This window comes from Manis pentadactyla, chromosome 1 (genome assembly GCF_030020395.1).
Source record: "Manis pentadactyla isolate mManPen7 chromosome 1, mManPen7.hap1, whole genome shotgun sequence".
NCBI lineage: Eukaryota > Metazoa > Chordata > Mammalia > Pholidota > Manidae > Manis > Manis pentadactyla.
The window spans coordinates 196,694,048-196,709,642 of record NC_080019.1 but is presented as its reverse complement, the minus strand read 5'-3'; the positions used below and the strand labels follow the sequence as shown (position 1 = coordinate 196,709,642).

The 15,595-nt window shown below is 63.3% G+C and overlaps 2 protein-coding genes across 14 annotated transcripts in view; one reads left to right on the top strand and one right to left on the bottom strand.

Moving 5' to 3' along the window:
* Window positions 1–6,735, top strand: part of SLC19A1 (solute carrier family 19 member 1) — a 42,364-nt gene extending 35,629 nt beyond the window's left edge. For 5 of the 7 annotated variants that reach the window (XM_057505407.1, XM_057505406.1, XM_057505402.1 and 2 more), the window contains one exon: window positions 2,614–3,501. In XM_057505407.1, coding sequence (XP_057361390.1) covers window positions 2,614–3,156 — 543 coding nt within the window. In that variant the 3' untranslated portion in view covers window positions 3,157–3,501. Of the gene's footprint in view, window positions 1–683; window positions 1,490–2,613; window positions 3,502–6,690 lie in introns of those variants that run through there. The other 2 variants (XM_036912105.2, XM_036912098.2) reach the window with 2 other exon arrangements.
* Window positions 3,690–15,595, bottom strand: part of COL18A1 (collagen type XVIII alpha 1 chain) — an 84,748-nt gene continuing 72,842 nt past the window's right edge. For all 7 annotated transcript variants that reach the window (XM_057505383.1, XM_057505392.1, XM_057505378.1 and 4 more), the window contains 20 exons: window positions 15,498–15,527; window positions 15,365–15,391; window positions 15,038–15,100; window positions 14,684–14,758; window positions 14,293–14,319; window positions 14,054–14,107; window positions 13,702–13,776; window positions 12,441–12,509; window positions 11,843–11,885; window positions 11,280–11,342; window positions 8,936–8,979; window positions 8,589–8,711; window positions 8,170–8,323; window positions 8,014–8,087; window positions 7,402–7,530; window positions 7,131–7,163; window positions 5,465–5,710; window positions 4,749–4,946; window positions 4,304–4,419; window positions 3,690–4,051 (listed from right to left, as the gene is read on the bottom strand). In XM_057505383.1, coding sequence (XP_057361366.1) covers window positions 3,838–4,051; window positions 4,304–4,419; window positions 4,749–4,946; window positions 5,465–5,710; window positions 7,131–7,163; window positions 7,402–7,530; window positions 8,014–8,087; window positions 8,170–8,323; window positions 8,589–8,711; window positions 8,936–8,979; window positions 11,280–11,342; window positions 11,843–11,885; window positions 12,441–12,509; window positions 13,702–13,776; window positions 14,054–14,107; window positions 14,293–14,319; window positions 14,684–14,758; window positions 15,038–15,100; window positions 15,365–15,391; window positions 15,498–15,527 — 1,857 coding nt within the window. In that variant the 3' untranslated portion in view covers window positions 3,690–3,837. The remainder of the gene's footprint in view (window positions 4,052–4,303; window positions 4,420–4,748; window positions 4,947–5,464; window positions 5,711–7,130; window positions 7,164–7,401; window positions 7,531–8,013; window positions 8,088–8,169; window positions 8,324–8,588; window positions 8,712–8,935; window positions 8,980–11,279; window positions 11,343–11,842; window positions 11,886–12,440; window positions 12,510–13,701; window positions 13,777–14,053; window positions 14,108–14,292; window positions 14,320–14,683; window positions 14,759–15,037; window positions 15,101–15,364; window positions 15,392–15,497; window positions 15,528–15,595) is intronic.

Sequence of the window (15,595 nt, the reverse complement as noted above, 5' to 3'; positions counted from 1 at the left end):
GGGCCATTACCACCTGGTGGGGCGAAAGTCCAACCTCTCCATGTGGCCTCTGCAGGGTGAACATTTCAGCTCCCCTCTGCACTGGGGCAAGGGGGGTGGGCAGGGCCCCACATGGGCTGGGTGATGAGGGTGGGGTCTGGTGGGGTTGGGCGGCTCCCACCCATCAGCAGCCTGTCCTGCTGGGCTGTCGCTCCTGAGCCTTTGGCCAGATGGCAGCTTATGTTGGGGCTTTTCTCCTGTGTTTGTGGCCTTTCTGGGTTGCTGGCTTCTTTGGTTCCAAAGTGCATGCAGCAAAAAGAAAAAGAAGCCTAGGTAACATGGCCACACTACTCCGTGGGCTCCAAGGTCCCTGGCTGGCCTGCCCTCTGCCTTCCAGTCTCCTTAGGAGTGTTCTGTGTGCAGCGTGCAGGGTTTTGGTCACACTGGGGGAGGAATAGGGACAAGGCGTCAACTCCATCTTCCCTGAAACAGCATCTGTGGCTCATTTCCTGGTTGAAGAGCGCCTGCCCGCGAGGCTGAGTGCCACAAGCAGAGTGGCTCAGGAGGCCAGCCCGCAGGGAGCAGAGCTGGCTCTGGGGGGTCCGCACCTGCTCGGCCAGTCCCCGAGACCTCCCTGGGTCTCCTGCCCGGGCAGGCTGCCCCTTGCACACTGCTCACCTGCCCGCCCCACCCTCCTATTCCAGTTCTTCATCTACTTCGTGTACTTCCTGGTGCTGTTCGTCGCCTACTTCTCAGGGGCAATGCTAGTGATCCTGCAGCATTTACGACAGGGCCACCGCCAGCCCCTGCCTGTGGCCCAGGAGCTGAGGCGCCCTGCAGAGGAGACCGTGCAGGTGCTGAGTGTGAAGGACGGAGCCTTCAACAGCCTAGAGCCTGATGCTCCATCACCGGCCCCAGAGTACGGCGTGCAGGCCACAGGATGGGCCCTGCAGGAGCAAAGCCCGCAGCCTAAGGCCAAGTCCTGATGAGCTGGCCAAGTGGAGGGCAGATTGCTGATGCCAGAGGCAGCCTGTGGGTTACCCGCCAACGTCCTGCCCAAGCCTGGGGCCTTGACATCTCAGAACCGGCATGTCCTGGTATCCAAATTCGTGTTCTGTTGGTGGAACCAGTGACTAATGGGGCCCCTGCATGGTCTGTCCTCATGACCCACACCTCGAGGGCCGCCTGCCTTGGCTTGTCCTGCAGCAGCCCTGAGCACGTGCCCCTTGGCCCTGCCCTGGCCCCGGCCCCAGTCTGCCGGGGGTTAGGTGACTGTCTCCTGCCGCCATGCTGCTCGCGGTGGGGTTTCACTTGCCTGTCGGTCATCCCTGTCCTTGGCTGCCTTGGGAGGCAGCCTGCACCTGCCCCAGGACTTGGCCGCATGGTGTCCTAGGCCCTGCACGGCAGGGATGAGAGCCTTGGTCCCTGACTTGGGCCAGACTGTGACATGTCCAGGTGCTGCATTTTAAACAATACTGTCCATTTTTTTAAAAAACTGGCATAAATGAGACACCTTGTCCGTCTTCTCTTTCTGTAGAAGTGGGTGTGGTGGTGCCCCCGACTGCAGGTCCTCCCCTCCCAGACCCTTGCCCTTCCCCCATCCCTGCAGGGGAAGTCTGACCCTGTCTCCTGGTGATGGATGGCCACTCCGGCTGCCCAGATGACTTGCCCTGCCCACCTGGATGGCCACCTAGTGAAAGCCAGCTGTGTTCCCTGTGGCTTCATCTGTCTGCTCTTCCCAGTTCATTAAACAAGCTGTGGGCCTAAGTGTGAGGCCCTGATTCTGGGCCGGCCCTGTCTGTCCAGTGGTCCATCATCTGGGCCCAAGGAAGGGGTCCCTGCCACTGTCCCCAGCCACAGGCAAGGACACGTCTGGGCCTGTGCATCCTGAGTTGGACACTGCCCCCTCCCTGATGCTCTGACCTCATCCAGCACAGGGCAGCCAAGTGGCATTCACACTAAGAAGGGTCCAAAGGAAGGCTGGCTGCTCGGAGCTAGCTCGGCATGCTTAGGAATAGCCCTCCTGGTCAACGAGGGACTGCTGGATCTGGCTGTCCCAGTGTGGGTGAGGGGGGCGTCTTAGGCACCTGAGGGTAGAGGAGCAGGAGTGCACAGGCCTTGGGACCAGATACTTGCAACCTGGCCAGCTGCAGTAGCTGTGGAGAGAATATGGGTGCTGGGTCTGGGACCCCAGGGTGTACACCACCTACACAGCCTTAAGAAGAGCTAGGGTGCTGCTGGCCGCCTCCAGGGAGACCCCTGAGGGAGAAGGAAGGTGTAGGAAACCTGTGGCAACCGTGTCACCTGTGTGCACCCATGTACTTCCATGCACACCCATGTATATCCACTCATACCTGTGCACACCCAGGTATATCTGTTTATACCCGTGTGTATCTGCTCATACCTGTGTACATTCATGCACACCTGTGCACACCCCCACACACATGTATATCTACTCATGCATGTGCACACCTGTGTATATTCACTCGTGCACATCCAGGTATATTTGCTAACACCTGTGCATACGCATGCACGCCTGTGTACATTCACTCACACCCGTGCACACGCATGTATATTTGCTCATACCTGTGCACACCCATGTATGTCTTCTCACACCTGTATGTACCCACGCAGGAGCCACTGGCTGGGAGTCCAGAGACAGAAGGCCCCCAAGGACTTACCATAAAGCCGCTTGGAAGCAAATGTCTGTGTGAACGGCCACTTTTATTTGGAGCCTGCTTGGAAACCACATTCCACAGTGGGACCAGCTCCCGTGGCCCAGTCCCAGTGCTCAGACGGCAGACCTTGAGGCAGTTGGGCTCTGGCCTGCCACCTTTCCAGCACAGCCACCAGTGGGGATCCCTGCTCACTGCTCCAGAGATGCCCACATGTGCCCCAAAAGGTCCCCTTCAGTACTGCCTCCATGTGGCCTCGTCTGCCCCTGGGTGTGGCTCAGCAGGCCCTGTGCTGACTATGAGCTGTCTCAGCTGGGGCCACGCATGGCTGTGCCCTTTGCCTCCAGGTTTTCTGATCTCCACGTGCTGCAAAGGTAAACCTGGGGTGCTCGTGCCAGGCTTGTGGACCCCTCAGAACTCCCCACTTGAACTCAGCTGTGCCAGGCTGTACACTGGGTGTGACCTGGGGTCACTTGGAAATCAGCGTGGGACAGAGGCTTGAAGATGGGCCCACGTGGCAGGGCTGGCTCTGGTGGAATCACGTTTATACCCGTGTGTATCTGCTCATACCTGTGTACATTTGTGCACACCTGTGCACACCCCCTCTCCTCAGGTTCTTGCAGCAACCCTGCTTGATGCTGCCTGCCTGCTGGCCACCTGGGGTGGGACACCCACCTGCTGCCAGCACAGCCCCCACCCAGGCCAAGGAGGGGGAGGGCCACAGCAGCAGCCTCCAGTGCCTCAGCGCGTGGCCGTATGCAAACGGGACTGTTTCGTGCATGGGAAGGGGTGCCAGGCAGGAAGCTGTCAGCCCCACCTGGGTGGCCAAGGGCACACGTCCTCCCCAGGGCAGTCAGTTCTGGAGTCAGCCCTGCCCTGGTCTGATTCAGTGAAGGACAGCGCCCTGGGTGGGGCGGGGCAGGCAGGGAAGGAGGCCTGAGGCCAAGCTTTTTGTTTTAAACTTTTTAAAAAATACACTCTTTGGCTTTATTTCTTGCAGGTTACAGGAAATGTGAGCTATACAGGAAAGTGTCCCAGCCAGGTCCGCCCCCCACCCCCCTGCCCCACGGTGCTGGCGACATGCCCTGCCCTGCCCTGCCCTGGGGGCTTCTCCTCTCCCCAACCTCCTGGTCTCCTCTCTGGCCACCTGTCCTTCTGTACATCTTCCTGAGCCTGCAGAGGCCTACTTGGAGGAGGAGGTCATGAAGCTGTTCTCTATGCAGAGGACAATGAGGGCGCTGTGGCAGCTTGTGGCTTTCTGCTCCAGCAGCCTGCCCGCCAGCAGTGAGGAGGCCTGGCCGGTGGCGCCGGCGGCCTCGGTCCGCCAGGTTTCACAGTAGCTCTGAGTGAGCCGGCGCCCGCCGGGGTCTGAGCCATGCCACACACTCTTCTGGGGCCTACAGGACCCACGGCCCATCAGTGCCCCTGGCCTGGCTCCTCCCAGGGCAGAGGCCACCTCAGGCAGGAAAGGGCCCTTCCCAGAGGCAGGGTGGCCGGAGATGTGGGGCAGTGGGAGGGCAGGAGCTCAGGGGGCATGGAGTCAAGCTGTCCCACCTCCCAGATTGCCCCATGCCGTTTCTGCTGCTTTTGGGGGCACAGCCTGGGGAGCAGTGCCCCCATGCTGCTGCACTCACACTGGGGGTACCTACCAGGCGGGGTGCTGCAGGACGTCTCTGCCGTCAAAAGAGAAGATGCGGGCCCCGGGCTTCAGCTGGCCCTGGGAGCCGGAGAACAAGGCCTCCCAGCTGGGAAACAGCGCCTCGTCCTGCAGAGGGAAGGGACACGGGCAGGCTCACTGCATCTCTGCCCGCACCCTGCCAAGGGACCAGTGGCCAGGTAGCCTCAGAATACCCAAGTGTCCGAGGGAGGGCTCTGCTCACAGGATATCTTCCCCCAGCCCTGGGCCGAATGGGCACACAGCCGGGGGCTGCACCAGAGCCCCCAGTAGGAGGTGCAGGGCTCAGGGTCCACGAGGGGATCCATGGGGTACCCCAACAAGACTGTGGTCCCTGGGTGCAGGACCCAGTGCCCACCTGCCCAGGGTCCCTTGCTCCAGCTTGGGTTGCCCCATACCCACAGGGCAGCCACACCCACCCTGAGGTTGACGATGGGCACGCCCGTGCGGTCGGCACGGCGCACAATGCTGTAGAGGTCCTGCAGCCGTGAGGACAGGAAGGCACGGAAGGTGCCAGCCAGCCCCACGGCACGCGCCTGCTGGAAGCACTGGAAGTCGGCCCCACGGATGCCTCGCATGCTGCCTGGCTGCGGGCTGTTGAGTGCGACCAGGTGGAGCTGCAGGAGAGCCATGCGTCAGGCACCACGTTAGCGGTCCCTGAGGTCATGGGCCCCTGAACCTGGTCCACACAGACAAGTCCAGGTCTGAACTCAGGCCGGCCTAGGAGGGCTGAGCATGTGGAATGCCTGGCTGGCTGGTGCTGGGGGCTCTGTGAGAGCTGGCTACTGGCCCCTCTGCCCAGGGCAGCAGAGATGGTTTGTGTGCTGGGCACCCAGGAAGCAACAACCCGCCCCTGTAGTGGGAGGGGGTCGCTCAGCCCCTTCAGGCCACAGCAGCCACCCTCCGGCCACCCTCCTCCATCCCATGCAGGCCCCTGTGCCCAGGCTCTGCCAACCGCCTCCATGGCAGAGGCTTTCCAGTGCCCTGTCCCTAGCACTGCCACCTCCCCGTCCCAGCTTCTCCAGGACACAAGCAGGGACTGACCTTCTAGGCCTGGAGAACCCTCCCTGGCAGCTCTGAGGATCTGGATTCTCACCCAGGGCCTGGGGAGCTAAGGGGCCAGCGGGGCACTCACCACCGGTTGGAAGTCCTGGTGGGTGTGGGCAGGTGTGCTGGTGGGGCGTGCCGGCCGGAGGTGCGTGTAGGAGCTGTGGTGTGGCGCTCCGGGATAGGGCTGGAAGTCTGGCAAGCGAGGGACGCTGGCCCGGATGTCGTCTGCCCGCCAGGGCCGCACTGTGGCATGGGAGTGCTCCCGCCGGGTGTACGGGTTGCCCTCGTGGAGCTGCACTATGGGGGGCTGCAGGGCAGCCACTTCATTGTCCTGCAGACAGAGGGGCAGATGGCCATGGGCAGCAAGGCCCCACTGCCACCTGGGCTCTGATCTCCTGCAGAGGCCGATTCCTGGCCACCTGTCCTGGGGCACCCCCTCTTCTGAACCCTGGCTGTGTTCCTAGTCGGGAGAGGGCTGCACCCCCAGACCCTGGGGTTGCCTGGAGTATTGGGGTGAAGCCAGGGTGGGGAAGCTCTGATCGCGTATTGACACATCAGTGGGATGGCCTCTCGACACATCAGTGGGATGGCCTCTCAGCACCTCCCCCAGCTCTACACTGAGAAACCTGGGACCCCCCTGACCAGGAGGCCCGGTGCCTGACCACATGCCCCAAGCCTCCCGGCCTCTCCCAGGTGCAGCTGACGCGTGGCCGCGATGCCTGTGGGCCATGTCTCAGCCCCTGAGCCTTTGCTCCCCCCCACCTCGGAGCAGCGACCCCCTGTGAGATCCAGGCGCTGTGCCGCCCGACAGCCTGCAGCAGCAAACCCCTGACAGCACAGAACACCTGTTACCATTCTCGTGCCATCAGCAGGCCCCGTCCTGCTACTCTGCTGCCTGCACCCCTGCTCCAGGCAGAGCCCTGCCCCGTCTTGGGGGGCACCTTTGCTGAATGGACTCGCGAAGGGGAGAAGGGACTGAATGGACGCGTCTGAGGGGGAGTCCGGGGCCTGGCATGCAGTGGGGGCCGCGGGGAAGCTGGTCTCTGCAAGTCCGCGCCCCCCCTGCGGGTTCCACAGGCTCAGGTCGCTGAGCTCCCGCCTGTAACTGGTGCCGTGACCCAAACGAGAGGGACCAAGGCTGGCCGCTGGCATCTGCGCCAGTTGCAGCTCTTCCAGAACCACTCCTACGTGCCTGCGGCCTGCTGCCATGACCCCTCCCCCCACTCGGAGCACGTCCCAGGTTGCTCCAGAGTCGAGTCCCTGGGACTTGGTCCCTAGAGGCCCCACATAAACACCAGGTTTGCTTTGCAGGCTGTTCCTTCTTGTTTGACCACTGACTGAGCCTCATGGGCACAGGGGCTGGCATGGGACCCCGGCCAACCATGCGACAGAGGCCTTGGCCTGAGAGCTGTGTGTTTTGAACACCCTGCAGCAGCGGTAAGATACATGTGCATCCCAGCTCACTGGTCAGCCTCCTGAGAGGGGCCGCCGCAGCCCAGCACTGGAGGTGGGAGATGGAGGCTCAAACGAAATGTGACTGTGACCCCGGGGAGGGTGCCCCTGGTGGTCTGGGCAGCCCTTTCCCCAGCAGGACCAGCCCGCATCCCACTCGTGTGCTGGGCACCAGGACCCGAAAGCACTGTGTCCCTGGAACGAGGCCATGCACAGCCCCTCGCCATCCCGTGCCCCTCGAGTCTGGCCGGCCACCAGGCTCCAAGACGTGCCTCTAAACAAAAGGAAAGCAGGCTTACCGTCCCCTGAGGGAGTGGCGTCCGGGCCTCCAGCTGGAAGAAAACACGGAGTTACCCAGCGGCCCCCACCCAGGCTCAGCCCTGCCTCCCTCACCAGCGCCAGGCCCTCCCCAGATCCAGGAGTCTAGTCAGGTGACTGGCACGCGACACATTTAATACATCCGTTTACTTTAAAAAGTGGGTCACTTCCCTGTAAACCTGAAACTGCTCAACAAATAGCCTGCTAATTAAAGACAGCAATGGCGGCAAGGCTGTAGTCCCAGGCACTCACCAGGACCTTCCGGAAGCCACTGCGGACCCGCACGTACAGCTCCTCCCTCTCAGCCACGAAGATGAGCCAGCCCTCAGGCACGTCGGGCACCTTATCCAGCATGGTCTGGTACGTGGCCCAGACGCGCACCTGCAGGAAGCCCGCCCAGAGGGGTCCCCATGTGCCCAGAGGCAGCATCTTTGGGGCGGCTGCATTTGGACATTTGAGCACCTCCTGATGGAGGGTGGTCCTTGACTTAAGTGGATGCCTTTCTTAGGCAGGGTGTCCTTGTGAGCGTTCCGCTGTGGCTGGGCAGCTGAGGCCGCCCCCCCCCCCCGGGAGGAGGCAGTGGGGGGCCCAGCCCACCTGGGCCTCTGGGCCTTGGGCCCACCCGCGGGGACTCCTCAACAGCCGAGCCCCTCATCCTCCCCGGCTGCCCTGGGCTCCCCATTTCTGCTTTGGACGAGTCTCAGGGCCTCCATGTGCCTTCCTAGGGACAGAGCCCGCCTGAGCACTGGGTCCCTGTGGGGTCCACTGGGAGTCCTCGGAGGCAGCCCCCCACTGACAGGCCTCCAAAGGGAAGGGTGGCCAGGTCGTGAGGGGTCTGGTGGGTCAGTGCCAGGGGATGCTTACCCCTGAGGAGGCGCCCATGGTTCCAGGGGGGCCCGGGGGCCCTGGGGGTCCTGGAGGCCCAGGAACGCTGATAGCTGCCAGACAGAAAGTGGAGTGGGAACAAGGCCCTGGCTGGATGGGGCTGGAGCCCAGGGCCCACCCCTCCACCCAACTCACTCTGCCTGTAAGGACCAGGAAAGGAAGGGGGGCCTGGGGGGCCTGGGGGGCCAGGGGGGCCAGGAGGCCCCTGGCGCCCCTCGTGGCTGATGCCGGGGGGCCCCTGAGGTCCAGGTGGGCCGGGCTGGCCCCGGATGCTCTCTCCCTTGGGACCCTAGGGTAGAAGACAAAACATGCGGCCTTGTAACCTACATCCCCCAGGCGGGGACACTGAAGTTTGAGGGCCAGGCTGTGTCTGCCAAGAGACCCTGCCTGTTTTGGCACACCCCAGGTTAGGGTCCACCCTGGGAGGGCAGAGGAGGCACAGCCCCCAGCCTACCATGCACCCCTTTACAGGGGGCGAGGACCAGGCCAGGGACACAGAGCACAGCCCATGGCCTAGCGGGCATCCAGGCCCGGGGACTCCGGGGCCGACTTACCGGAGTCCCAGGATAGCCAGGGGGGCCTGGGGGGCCAGGCACACTGGAGCCGAAGAATCCGCCGCCCCCGGGCTCGCCCTTTCCTCCCTTCTGTCCTGCATCCCCTCGGTCACCCTTCTCGCCCTGTGGACAGGAATGTTTTGGTCTGCGCTGCTGGCATGGGACCAGGTGCTGACCCTCGTGAGCCCTCAGGTGGGTGGTAAGTGGCGGGGAGCTTCTGGACCCCGGGCCTGGCAGGCCCCGCAGGACACCTCTGGTCAACCAAGTCCCCGGAAAGCTGAGCAGGGCTGGTGACCCTGTGGGGCGGGCAGAGGGATGCGCTCCCAAGGCTTGGGGGGGTTGCCCACCTTCATTTCAGCCTCCAGCCGGAGGAGGTCGGATGGGAATGGCCCTGCAGGAGAGATTGGGGGCCTCGGTGAGCTGGCATCTCGCCAGCGTCTTCCATTCGCCCCCTCCCCCCATGCCTTCCTGCATTTGGCCGCAGTTCCTGTGTTTGTGCTGGGATTTGCTGCATGCTTTGTGACTCGCTCCCGGTTCCCTGGTGGCTTTTGGGGGTTTTTCCCGTCTCACTGAGCTGTGATCAGCATGTGCATGCTGGGCAAGTTTAAGGGTGTGCCGTAGACTGACTGGCACTATCGTGATGACCACACATAGGTCAACACCCATCGCCTCATGGCTACAAAGAAAAGGAGAAGCTCTCTCCTGTGGTGAGAACTTTGGGGACCCACTCTTACCACCTCTGAGCATGCACAGCGTTAACTGGGCCACTGTGTCCCCACAACCTTACCTCACGGCTGCCCGGTTGTGCCTGGATGCCTGCCACCTGACCCCACCTGTGACGACCACCGATCTGATCTCTTTTTCTAAATGGGGCCTTTCTGAAGTTTCATTTTGTTTTTGACTGCTCACTGACTTTTGTAAATTGCCCTTGTGCCCTTGTAAATTGCTGATTAATTGTGACAGTTTATCTGTACATCCTTTAGGCTGTCCGCATTCAAAGACACACTGTCTGTGACAATGGCAGGCTGTGTCCTTTCCCAAAGTGCACACCACGCATCTCCCTTCCCCGCCTCCCGCCCAGCGGGGCCCTGCGCCTGCAGCAAGGATCCCAGACACCCCGCCTGGGCTAAGCTCTCCCCAGCAAAGCACGGGACAGCCCCAGCTCCAGCGTCACCCGGTGCCTCTCCTTGGTCAGCTCTACAAGGGGGAGCCACCGTTACAGCCTTTCTGAAGGATTAACTTGGTTTTTTGACTCTCTTGACATTTCCTATTATGTAGATGTGTCCATTCACTTCTGACCTGTACTACCCTGTCTTCTGAAGGCTAAATTTGCCATTTGTCTTCTAACTTGTAGATGCTCCGCACTGTGCACTGATTAAGGCTGTGATTCTGTGAACAGAATTAACAAAACCCTTCCCCCTTCCAGTGGGAGAGTGACCTGGGGTTCACCCTCTCCCATGGCTTTTACCCTGGAAACCTGGTAAGGGGGATGTCAGGCCACTGGGGAGGCGACCCTGTGGTCACTGCGGGGCAGGGGCTGCCTGGCAGGCGGGGCTCGGGCTCCCCGTGGCCGTCTGGGCCCCGCGCCTTCCAGCAGCACAGTGCCTGCGTGCAGGGCCTCACCGATGGATCGGAGTCGCTCCCTACTTCCCACTTCCTCTGCCCGGCCTCTGCTCCTTTCTGCTCTTGCCTTCTCCTGGGTCAGGTCTTTCTACGCCGTTGCTATGTCAGGTCACCCCTTGCACATCCCTTTCCCGTCCTCGGCTCATCCCCAAGGTGCCCAGGTGCTCACTGGCTGGCAGCCCAGTGTAGACTTCCAGGCCGCCTGCCACGCTGCCCAGGGAGGCGTCCTGACTCCCCTCTCCGTGTGTTTGCTCATTGCATCACATCCCTCTTCCGCTAGGCAGAGTCCTGGGACAGCCTTGCTGCCTCAGCTCCACCTAGAAGGGTGTCCACTGGCTGTGGAGTCCCAAGTTAGCAGGGACCTTTCGTGGACTCTCGGGGGCGCAGCATGGTCTCTGGCTTCGCTCACACTGCCGGGGGTCAGCTGGCCCTCTTACTGACCTTTGTGCAAAGCCCCTCGAATCTTTGCTCCTTTTTGGAGAACTCTTGGCCATTAGCCTTCCAGTGCTCTGCTCCGCCCTCTGCCCCAGGCTGGCCTGACAGTGGTATCCTCATCCAGCACTCAGCTCATCCCCTCCTCCGCGGAGGCCCCCAGACAGCTGGCATGGCTGGGTAGCAGGTGCCTTGGCTCTCTGGGCTTCTGCCCTACCAGCTCCCCGACATCCACACTGGTGGGTCTAGCATTCCATCCCGCAATGGGAGAATTCAGGAGGGGATCCCCAGCCCAGAGAACACGCAGGGTCCTGGGCGTTCACACCCCCAGGCAACCAGGCCCATCGAGGGCCCCACACAGCCCCACACACCAGGGGCACTGGGCCTCCTCTGGAAGAGGCACACTGGGCACCAGCCCTGCTCCTCAGCACCACGGCCTCCAACCACCTGTCCCTGCGGCCTCAGGCCTGACCCCCTGAATCCAGACCCAGCACCACAGGTCCGCTCAGGCCCGAGCCCTGAAGGGCCCCCTTCCCCCAGAGAGAGGGATGGGTGACCACAGGCACGACAAGTGCCGGGGACCGCACTGGCTCCTAGTGCCTCGGCCCCTCAGCAGGGGGCTGCCAGAGCGCTCACCTGGTGGTCCAGGAGGGCCCACGTCTCCTTTGTCTCCCTTGGGTCCGGAAGGCCCCTGGTACCCTGGAGGGGCAGAGACCGTCATCTAACATGTGACAGGGACCTCTGGGATGTGCCCCCTGCCCACACACCCCTGGCCCTGGCCCCAGATGGGGGACAGGGCACCACACAGACGCGGGGCCCTTCAGAGCAAGAGCTCGCATACAGCAGGAGCGCTCGGTGGCCCCACCCAAGGGGCCGCAGCCCCACGGGTCTGTTCTCCAGGCCACGCTGCTCCTGTGGGGTGGGTGCACTGACAAGCGGCAGTCTGGAAGCCAGATCTAAACTCTGGCCAGCGACTGGGTGGTCACTCAGTGTCCACTCCTGCCCACGGTCAGGCCACCTGGAAGGCCATGCTGGGACATGGCAGGAGGCCCAGCAAAGGGGGCCGTGATCAATTGGGATTGGAGTGCATGGGCCCCCTGGCATTCACGCTGCCTCAGGGTAGGGGTGCTGGGTTACTGGGGAGCTTGGAATCCCGGAGCACCCCATGAAGGCCCTCCCTGGGGCCCCAGGAGCTCCACCTGGCAATCCTGGAGGTCCTGGGCGGCCAGACTCCATAAACACCTGCAAAGAAGCTGGCCAGTGAGGTGGGGCTCTGGCGACTGAGGCCACCCCAACCTGGGGGTGTCCACCCCAGAGGCCCAATCCCTGCTGCAAGGCCACACAGGCACTGCCTGCTCCGCCCAGGGGCAGGGTGCCGGGACGGGAGCAGGGGTTCGGAATCAGGAGTCAGTCAACCGGCTTCGCCCTTGTCACATTGCTTAACCTTGTAATTGGGGATGCCTGCCCCTCCCCAGACCATGGGGCTTAGGGCTCAGGTTCCTTGATCCAGAGACCCCTCCCTTCCCCTGGCCTTCACTTCCCTGGGGAGTTTGTCTCTAACGGACTGCCTGCCAGGTGTGGCCCACTGGGCAGGTGGGCCTGGGTCCCAGACTCCTTCCAGAAGCCCTGACCCCAGGGTGCAGAGGCCATGGCTTGGGCTGCCCCTGCCTCAGGGTTGGCCTCCCCCAGGGGTGTCAGCCTTCCTGGGGCATCTGTGGTGGAGGAAGGAAGGTGGCAGCTTCTGCCAGGGGCCAGGGTGAGGACCATGGTGGCAGAACAGGCAGTGGGGTGACTTACGTTGCTGTCATACACAGGAGTCCCGGGAAGGCCTGGGGGCCCCGGAGGCCCTGGGGGGCCCGGCGGACCCTGCAGGGGTGAGAGCTCTGGTCAGTCGTGGGCACAGCTGGGCCAGCAACACTGGTCAGGGCAGTAGATGGGTGGGGAGCATTTCTAAAAATCACGGCAAAATGGGAAAACTGCACTTGACAGCATGACATCAAGGAAGGACGGAGCTTCCTCTGTGCCTGCAGCTCCCGGGGATGGTGCTGTCCCCGCCCATTCCAGGCGAGCTGGGCTCAGAATGTCCCTCAGGCAGTGTGTGTGTGTGCCTGGACATGAATGCAGATTCTCAGACGCAAGCTCCAGGTGTCCAGCTGCACGCTTCCCAGTCAACAGGTCGGCCCTGGAGGCCAGCGCAAGCAGGCCTGAGCCAGTGTGGATTTGACCTTGTTTCCATGGGATCATTCATGGACAGAACATCCTGCCCGGCCACCCTGAAGCACTGTGCCCACCTGGCCAGGGGCCCGCCTGTGCCTGGGAGGTGCATTGGGAACACACTCAGGCAGTGTGAGGGTGGGCTGCTCCCCCCACCGCCATGCTGACATGTTTTGGGGCCCGCCCTCGCCCCATGACCGCCCCGAGGCCACGGTCAGGCTGGCCAAGCTGGAAGGCCTGGCAGTGGGATGAGGGCCGGGACTCCGGCCCACAGGCAGTGGGTGGGCGAGTCTCCTCCAGATGCACCCACGTGGCCGCTGTACCGCCCCACGAGCCAGTATCATCCCATCCCCTGACCAACAGGCCGCATGCTCCGGCTGGGTCAGAGCCCTGCAAACGCACTACCACTCCTGATTTGCATGAGACCTCAGCCCTGTCGTCATCCCCAAGAAAGAAGAGGCCCCCACAAAGAACCCAGAGTGCTGGGGACACGAGGCGGGGGGCCTGCCCAGCTGGGGACGCGGTGGGGGGCCAGCGCAACCCACCACACTGCCCTGTCGGAAGCCAGTCCTGAGGCTTGATGGCATCTCAGGGGAACAGTTGAAAATGCCTTACCCTGCTGACACCGCTGAGATGGACCCTCAGCTCTAAGGACAGCAGGGCCACGGGAAATCACCACTTGGTAATAAGCAGAGGACAAGCGACAGGTGGGCACGTGCCAGAGCCACACAGGTGCCCGTTCGTGGTACGTGTGCACACGTGTGCCAGGGATGTTGGGTTGAAGAACCACAGCGGGGTCATGGGTCAGGTGTCCCGAAGCCGCTGTCACTTGGAGGACACTCACCCTCACTCCAAATCCGACACTGGCGAGTCCTGGCTCCCCCTTCTCTCCTTTCAATCCATTCACCCCGGGGCGACCCTGGGACAGAGCACAGGGGGCGGCGACTGCTCCCTTCTGGCCCATACACACCCGGACCCCAGCCTGCACCCCCAGGCTCGGGGGGCCCCCACCTGGGGCCTCCACAGGGAGAGCAGGGCCTGGGGACGGACAGCACCCGCAGCTGTCCCTGGGGGAGGACCACGGGCGGGAGAGCCATCTGGGCCAAGCCCTGCAGGCCCACCATGCACGCGATGAGGCCCCTCCCTGCCCCAGGCTGTTGCTGACCACACACGGGATGCAAGACCCCAGGCCTCACCGGCCGTCCGGGGAAGCCGATCTCTCCCTTGTGCCCGGGGCGTCCGTAAGGGCCCTGCAGGAGGGGGAGAACTTTGAGGCGAGCAGAGCCCCCAGTGGGGTCTCCTACCCAACACCTGCCCCGGGTTTCAAAGGTGCGGCTGGCATGTGAACCCAGTCACTCCTGCTCCACAGGCAGGGACAACAGGTGCCACCCTTCCAGATGGCAGCAGGGTCACCGGGGGGCCTGGGCCTGCTCACCGGGGGTCCTCGGAAGCCGGGCTCTCCCTGAACAGAAGATCAGAAGACACCATTAGGGGACTACAGGTCACCCCCTACAGGGGGGCCCAGAGGGGAGGGAGGACTGGGAACAAGCAGGGAGATCCTGGAATGGGACTTCTGTCCCAGGACTGCACAGATGGGGTAACCCTGGGGCCCTGAGCTCAGGGACCCTGTGCGTGTGGTGCCCTGGCTGGGGCGCTGGCCGCCGTCCGGCCTCGGGCGCGGGGCGCGAAGCTGGGCAGGGCCGCCAGAGTCCTCCCTGGGCCCGGGCATCCACTCCCCCTCAGGAGGACAGACCTGTCCAAGCTGCCTCTGCAGTCCTGGGGACCTCGCTCCCGACCCAGGGCGAGGGTGCAAGCAGCCCACTCACCTTGGCGCCCTTCTGGGCAGGGGGCAGCACTCTGCCATCGGCGCTGAACACTGCGCCTGGCTCGCCCTTCTCGCCCTAGAGCAATGGCGGGCAGCCTGTGGTCAGGGGTGGGCTCCAGGGAGGAGGGGCCTGGCGCCCACCCAGGGGATCCCCAACAGGAGGCGTCAAGTGAACCCCCGAGACAGGCACACGGTGAGCGGGGCCTCCTGGGTCACAGTGGGGGGACCTCGAGAAGCTGAGTCACGGCTCATGGCTCCTGATGTGACGACTTGGCAAGTCGGCCGGGGGGCTCCTGCGGCCCTCCCCAGAGCCTGAATGCCCCTCAGGGTCACAGGGGACTGCCCCTGCCCTCACCTTGAGTCCCGGGGGTCCCTGCGGGCCTGTGGAGCCCAGGTCGCCCTTCGGCCCGGCTGGTCCCTGCAGGGAAGTGGGGGAGTGGGGGTCTGCCCGGCAGACCACAACCTGTGATGGCCACTCCCAACCCTCCCACCCCAGCTGCCAGACCATACCTGCCTCCAGAGTCTGAGTGGGGACAGGTAGAGAAGGGCCTGCTACACCCCGTCCAGACCCCCTCCCCATGGCCCTGCCCTGGACCCCGGGGCTCCTGCTCAGATGCCAGTAGTCCCCCGGCCTTGCAGCACCTGCCACGCCAGCGCTGGGGTGGGGCCAGGAGCTACTTACGGGGAAGCCGGCGAACCCCGGCCGGCCCTGTGGAGGAGAGAGAGTCAGTCCCAGTGCCACACGGCACCGCGTGGGGACACGGCAGGTGGGTGCCCGCCATGCGGCTGCAGCCCTTGGACAGGGTGGCTCGTACCTCAGGTCCCGGCACGCCAGCCAGCACTCCCTGTCAGCAAGTCAGCAGAAAGAAGATCAAGAAAGGGAAAAATTAAAATCTACGTCTTGTTATTTTGC